General features: G+C 40.5%; 1 protein-coding gene across 1 annotated transcript in view; it reads right to left on the bottom strand.

The window, feature by feature from the left end:
* Positions 1 to 3,793: 3,793 nt before the first annotated feature.
* Positions 3,794 to 7,795, bottom strand: part of FIGN (fidgetin, microtubule severing factor) — a 121,918-nt gene continuing 117,916 nt past the window's right edge. Inside the window, exon 2 of the mRNA XM_069471996.1 lies at positions 3,794 to 6,732. Within this exon, the coding sequence (XP_069328097.1) occupies positions 4,478 to 6,732 (2,255 nt within the window). The 3' untranslated portion in view covers positions 3,794 to 4,477. The remainder of the gene's footprint in view (positions 6,733 to 7,795) is intronic.

Genomic DNA, 7,795 nt, shown 5'->3' with positions numbered 1-7,795 from the left:
CCCATGCTGCCGACATTCTACATATCACTGAGACAGGGAGGTGAAATTTTCCTGCTTTCAGTCTAATTGTCTTTGACAATTGCAGTGCCTAGTGCTACACTGCTTGTGTTGTATTTAAAAACAGGGGAAAGAGGAGAGACTTGTTCATTAAAGATGCAGTATCCCTGGTTCACACAAATGCATCTGGCAGGTTCAAAATCGAATGTCAACCAGAGGTCTTAGCAGAGTGTGAGATTCAGTTCATGTGTTGGTTAGTCACAAGTACAGCTGGTTGTGAATTCTGAAATACTAATAGCTCCATGTTTGCTAATGTGCTTCATATAAAAATCAGCAGGTGATTCAACAACTGAAGACTTTACTTTTCAAAAGGAAAAAACATGTTAAAACACTTTGAATCATAAAGTGGTCATGTGTATCTGTGCACATATGAAGAAAGGAAATAACCAGTTGCTTCTGAATAATGTAAGATGGATGTTTGTTTTAAAGTTCAAATAGGTGGTGGTGAAAACAGAACACACACATACACACACACAAACACGCCAATTTCATATATATATATGCATATATATATATATATATATATTAGAACTTTACTTTAGTGGCCTCAATAGTTAAACTGTGTCCCTTTCACTTTGCAAAACACAGATTCAATGATCATGATACCTAATTCTTGCTAAGAAACATGAGGATGGGATTATAGAAGTATCTTTCTGCTTGGAGTTGGATACATTTTTAGAGAAACAAATTCTAAATGTCTCTGAAACATACTTTCCAACCCACAAATATATTTAAATTTACAAAGACCTATTGTAGGAATTAATTTGGATTTTTTTTGGATGTATTCTTTTGAAAACTGCATAGCCAAGTACTATGCAACCGATGTAAATTGACCTTGCTATTTTACATAGCATAGCCTCTGGATAGCTTTTATCACTCACCCAGATGGTGTTTGGCCTATGTATTTTAGTGGAATGGTTTATTTTCTCCTTGATAGGTTTCAAATGCACAAGAAAACATTATACCCGTCTATCTGCATTTGAGTAGAATACAAACTGACTAATAGATAAACATTCCGTGTGAAAGTAAATAGCCTTAAAGTATACTGCCTTCACATTCCATTGATCAGCTCAGTCAGCAAAGTTTTCCATGTTGTCACTAATGTTCTAAGTATTTTGGAGAGAAGCATGCCAGAAGTGCAGAGTATTTCCATTTGTGTCACATATACGGTCATTAAGAACTACCTCTTGAATTTCTATGGATCCTAGTACTGAAGTAGTTTCCTCATTTCCTTTTTGTCCCTGTTGGAAATGTTGTTACAGTTGGGAAGAAAGGAATTAGGGGCGGTTAAGTGGACTGGCTCAATCTCCTGGCCAGACGGCGAGGGATTTGGACTGGCTCATTACCTTACCTTCATTAGTAGCCTTCTCCAAATTCTTAGCAGTCAAAAAGAGGCCAAGAGTATGAAGCCCAATTACATAGATTGTACTATCACTGATCGCACACATTCACTTCTGAGGATGTACCCCACCCCCACGCCAAGTTCCAGAATGGATGGTCAGAAAAGAGCTCATTATTGGGCTAGTCTATAGGGGAGCTCATAATGCCGCCATGCAGAATCAAAGACTCACAGGAGACCACTGTCTACTCAAAGGTCAGCCTTATCTCCTCTAACAGATCTTCATTTCTTCAACATGCCCAATTTCCTAAGAGATCAAATCTTGGATTTTGTGAGGCGAAATGAAAATCACACACGTCTTGGGCTTCTGCCTAAATACATAGATTTTTGACCACTCATATCTCAAACTCATTTGTAAGTCACTCATAGCTCTAATTTTTAAGTCATTTAAAGCTAAAAGCCAAGTTGTACGACTTCAATTTACTTTCAGTTTTATAAATGAGTGTAAAACACAATAGTGCAGTCATATATTTGGCATTAAGTCTTACCAGCCACAAAAAAAAAAAAAAAAAAAAAATGTGGGTCAATATTGGATTTTCCAAAGTTGTCTAAATAAGACTGGGTTTGTCAAAACTTGCCAGATGCTTTCAAGTGAACACAGCATGTTGGCGGATATGAAATGTAATATCTAAAAGACAGAAAATAGGTCAGCACTGTGCAAAAGTAAACTTGTCACTGAGATCAATATGAACCTACAAGTTAATGTGGATATTAGAATTTCCTTACAACAAGGTATGAGCAGGGTAGACCCAGAACACGATTGTAGCATTTATTCATTTGTGAAAAGCAGAGAACGTACTTAAGTATTATTTTTTGTATCCTTAATGAAAGGCACTGCTTTTTAATACGTAATATTCATATTTAAGCACAGTTTTAATTGATAGAATATCATAGTAAATTAAATTCTGGTTCATTTGCTCAGTTTTTAGTAACATGAAAAATAAAAACGGGGACTAACGATCAAGCACGATAAAATTTCAGAAATATGAAATCCTCCTTAGCTTTCTCTATGTTAAGTGTTTCAGAGAATTGGACATCATGGATGAGATCGGTAAAAATTTTTGAAGGAAAAAAAATAACAGAAAGACCTTTCTTGGGGCTTCTCATTGCATTTATTTAAATTTTTAAAAAATGTACATCACTTATTGAATACATAAAATGCCAGTGCTTTGCAACAGTTTTGTTACTGCATCTCTAAACTAAAAAGGAAGAGGGGAAAAAACCAGAAAAAATACATTCAAAAAGCCAGGCTGTTCTGCTTATGCATAGGCAGTGGCTTTGGAAAGCTACAGCCTGCACTGTGACTCTTCAGAGGCATTGCCGAGTATCAGCCAGCTATCAATGAAAAGTTGCACATAAAGCATTTAGGGATACAAAGAACAACTTGGTGGGGAGCAGGACAGGAATGGGAAATTAAGAAAAATGCCACATATGCCATGAGGGGGTGGGTAGACTGAGCTGGAAGTAAGCATAAAGACCGATGCTTGTGGAATCTAGATTTATGGGGAAAGATGGAAGAAAACAAAGTAGTATGTTTGGCAAGCTATATTGCAGCGTGTGTGTATACTTCCAATTTTCTACTTTACTTTCCAGGAGAAATGTAACAAAACTGAGGTAGAAATAAACAGGGGAGCACTATAGCCCAGATTTCAAAATGAGAAGCAAAATTGCACTGACAAGAATGGAGTCAAAAAGAAGGAGAGATGATGTGAAGGTTCTTTGTGGAGAGATATATATATATATATGTATGTATGTTGGTTGGTTTGTTTCTGTTTTTATGTGTGTTTGTTGTTTTGGTTGCTATCCTCTGCATTCTATCAAACAGCACGGCAAGCCTATAAGCTAGATTAGTGAATAGAATGACACCATTCCCAGCAGTTTCAAGAGATAACTTGCAAACTACCACCACCACCAACCACCACCTATGCAGTAAAAGGCAGTCATAGTTATTAGGTACTGTGACTTTCAGGGTCCTAAACAGGTGTTGTGGCTGACTGTTCTAGACACTAACACAAACTGAATAAGTAGCTTTCAATTAACCAGTGTACCTTTTAAGAACATTTTCACTTAATTATCAAGGAGCAATGTACTAAGAACTCTTGCAGTTATTGACATAAAGAATTATTCTGTTCTGGTTAATTCCCCATATTTAGTAAAAGAACTTTTTTTTTTTAAATCCTTCCATTTCTACTTTAAATTGTAAATATTCAGTTGTATCACACTTCAGTATTTTTTCTGGATACATTCAAAGTAATTTTCCTTGCTATTTTCCAATTGTTGAGGTAAACATACATTTTAATATAAAGTAACATTGAAGCCTATCCTATTACTCTCAGCAGTACATAGTGCTTTCAACACATTCCTTTGAGGTACTGTACAAATCACAATCACTTTCCTGAGTTTTTGCAGACAAGAACATTAAAAGAAATGAACTGCAGAAATTAAGGTCCAGATTACCGTTACCCTGTTTTACCTGTTCTTAGCTTAATACTGCAGAACAGACAGGATTGAGGAATACTGTTGCTCTTAAAATGGCAAAAATCTGGTTTTCTGTCATAACACAACCGTTCATCTCTTTAGTCCAATAATGTTTGAAGTTAAAGCTCTTTATATTAGCACATGCCACCAATGTAATTGTGAGGCAAACAAAAAATAAAGCACCACTCCAGGCACTTGACAGCAACTAAATCTCGAGAACAGCAGAATGGAATCAACACACGAGGTTCATGTCCTTCTGAAATCAACACACTTGCACCTTGCTCCTTGGTGAGTGTTGTCTAGCTTCAACCGAACTGAGCATCCACATATGCTTTCTGTCATCTGGGGCTTTCAAATCAGAAGCTCTCATTTGATGCACTTTTCCTCCAAATCTACCCTGACTCTAAAGATGCAACTTTAATCGGCGTCTTCCCCAGTACCCTTTGCAATTTAAGCACTACTGGAAAGGGGCTCTATTCCCTATGTAGCAGGTTTTATGTGTGTGTGCCAACATTCATTACATTTTTTTTCCTAAAGAAGTTATCACTGACTGCAACCAAACATTTTGTTCCATTCAACATACATATCAAGCTCTTTTTGAGTTATGCTAGGCTGAATCTTGCAGAAAGCATTTTCAAAGTCTTGATATGTAACGGGCCGCAACTGGCTGGGCATAATGGCTGAAAGGTCTGTGGCTGGCATAGCATGGAGGGGGCCCACTGCTGCTTCCTGACACAAATGAGCCACGTCGAGTCCAGAAAAGCCTTCTGTGCGCTGGACGAGCAGTGCAAACTCCTTGTCATTGAGACAGTAATTGTGCTGTGAGAGCAGTTGTACTATTATCTGGTGCCTCGCTGTGCTGTCGGGAAGTGGGATTAAAAGTCGTTTCATGAAGTACCTCCGAAGAGATTCATCTATTTCTTCTGGTTTACTGGTGGCACAAATTACTACGATTTGGTCCTCAGCCGAAGTTAGTACAGTGTCCAGCTGCATCAGAAATTCGGTTCTCATCCGACTGACTGGACTGTGCTCCTCGCTCACTTGAGAGGAGAGAAGCATGTCAATGTCACTAACGAAAATCACTGAGGGCTGGCGACACCTGGCCACAAGAAAAGAGGCATGGATGATTTTCTCTGCTTCTCCTAACCACTTGGCGACTAGTCCAGAACTGGCAATTTTGAAAAATGTGGCCCCCAGCTGACTAGCTATGCATCGGCCCAATAATGTTTTGCCTGTTCCCCGAGGTCCAAATAAAAGGATGCTTCGAGGTAAGGCCGTCAGTCCACTGAATGCATCTGACCTCAGCACTGGCCATAAAACTTCCTCTTTAATGACAGCCTTCACCAGGTCGAGACCAGCAATGTCATTCCAGTCCACTGGAGGTCCTTGGGTGATAATCTCATTGGTTACCAGGTCAATGAGGTGCGTGTCAGTATTCTTCAGTTGCTCGTCCACAGAGTGGTTGGATGAGGTAGCTGCACGGAGTCCAGGGCCTTGCATTGGGTGAGAGAGGAGCTGCCTGTGCTCCTCCCCATGCTCACTCATTACCGGCGACGTGTACTTCCCAAAGGAGTCACTGGATCTTGATCCCAATGAATTTTTAGCAGTACTGTAGGAAGGAGGGGTCAGAGCCCGACTGGACTGGCTGCTGAATTTCCTTTGCTGTTCAGAGGACATTAACTGCTTTGTTGGCTTAAATGCTAAGGATGATGTTTCAGCACTTCTGTCAAAGCCATTCCCCCGATTTGTGTTTGAAATGCTGTTGTCGGGCATTCTGTACATAGGACTCTGTGTAGATCTCTGTTGGCCATAGCTGTAATTTCCATAACTGGAGTCCATATCTCCTTGCCCTGCCATATAGAAAGCTTTCCTTTTGAGAGAACTTGCCGAACTGTTTGTCAGAGCCGATGGTGCAATAGGCGTCAAACCATGACCCTGGTAGGTGTAGCCAGGAACAGTGGTGGGGGGTAGTGGGGTGGGAGCAGGAATTCCTGAAGGCAGGTATGCTGAAGGAGGAGGGGGTGCACCTCCAGGGCTGTATCCAGACCCCACAGCAGTCTGAGGAGGATAGCTAGCGGAGGGATAGCTGTAACTGGAGAGGTTAGAAGTCCCATTGTAGCCTGGGACCAGGGCTGGTGGCGGCGGAGGTGGCGGCGGCGGCTGCAAGAGCCCAGAGCTATGCAAAGGAGATGGATGAGGTGAAGGAAGTGCAGGTGCTGGCTGGCTGCTGTAAGTAGAATGCAAATACGATCCGTTGTATCCCGGGGCATATTCCTGAGATGGGAGCCCTGCGTGAAGACTGGGTACACTGTGGCTTCCACAGGTGCTACTTGAATAGCTAGGTTCTGTCAGGTTGCTGGCTACCCCGGGAGAGCTCCCTATACTTGCAGAGACATCTGCTGGAGGGAGGGCTGAACTGACTCCAGCTTTGCTGGCAGTGATAACGTCGGGAACACAGTTCATAGGATAAACAGCTTCTGAATTCAAGGAAGGCTGCCAGGGTTCGCTGTCATTTTTCCGACCGTTCACTAGTCCTGATGGTGCATCTGAATAGTTGCTGAGTACGGGTCGGTCCACAGGACCTTCCAAAATGCCAGAATACTTCTCTGCATATTTTTTTAGTAGGTTGGATGCAGTCAGAGCAGATATGTCATCATTCGCCCAGGCGTACTGATAGGTGCGCTGCAAATGACCTCGGTAGGCTTCAACTTTGTGGGCAGGAGACCGAGTGGTTGAGGTGATATCAAAGTGCTGTTCTGGCCACTGGGCATGCTCCGGCGTCCACTGCATCTTCAAGCCTAAGAATTTGGGGGGAAAAAAGTTAATTTACTTAGATATTCATCAGAACTCTTAAAGCTTTTTCCCCCAACTTCTTTTGTTACTTATTATTTTCCACTAATGCTATGCACATTATAAAGGATTTCCACCTCTCTGTGATAGGTACTTTTTAAAATGGACTAAATTTCAGCCCTGTATAAAAAGTAAACTGAATTTTTTTTAAAAAAAAAGCTCTGTAGAAGACTTAAATTTTTTTGCATTTTTAAGTTATAAGCAAATCTATTTTTGTGAAGCCCATCAGTTTATTTGCTATAGCTATACACACACCCATACACACAAACACATATATATGTACACACACATTCCTGTCAAATTAGAATTCAATCACAGGTTCTTACGATAAAATATGCACACATATTTTAAATATTTTGCACGTGACAGTATTAACATGTACAATATCTAGCCATTCTGTCTGTTTTCATCACAGTTTCTGTTTTTTATTTTAACCAATATAAAAATGAGACACAGCTGACAGATCGCATCTAGGATACCTCTCTTATTTGGTACTGAACACCTAGTTAGCACAGTATAATGCTCCCTGCGCAGAACAATATGACACAGACATAGCAGGTCATTCCATAATCCAACTCTCATCTAAAGTGGTCCACGACAGTTTCAAATCTGCTTCGTGGAGTGCAGCAAAGCAATCTCCCAGGCAGCGCTCCATCGCTTTCATCGCACAAAGCCTACAACTCGGTATGAATTACAACTGGCTCCTTTCTGTTGTTGAGTCTCTGAAAAAAAAAACAAGCATCACTTGTCTGTCGGTCTTCTAGCGTCCTCCCTCCTTCTCTTATAATCCCCTCCTCCCCTTATAGCCTCCAAGGTACTAAAAAGGTAGAATATATATGTATGTATGTGTGTGTATATATATCCCTCTTATATATATTCTCATATATATATATATATATATATATGGGGGGGAGACAGAGAGAGGAAACAAGGGGAAAGGGAAGATAAGAATGGAGAGAAAATCTGGATTCTAGCTCTTTATATTTCTATAGGAAGTCGTGTGGGGCATAA

Source organism: Eulemur rufifrons, chromosome 1 (genome assembly GCF_041146395.1).
Source record: "Eulemur rufifrons isolate Redbay chromosome 1, OSU_ERuf_1, whole genome shotgun sequence".
In the NCBI taxonomy this organism is placed as follows: domain Eukaryota; kingdom Metazoa; phylum Chordata; class Mammalia; order Primates; family Lemuridae; genus Eulemur; species Eulemur rufifrons.
Note: the sequence above shows the minus strand (reverse complement) of the source record. Positions and strands in the feature narration are given on the sequence as shown.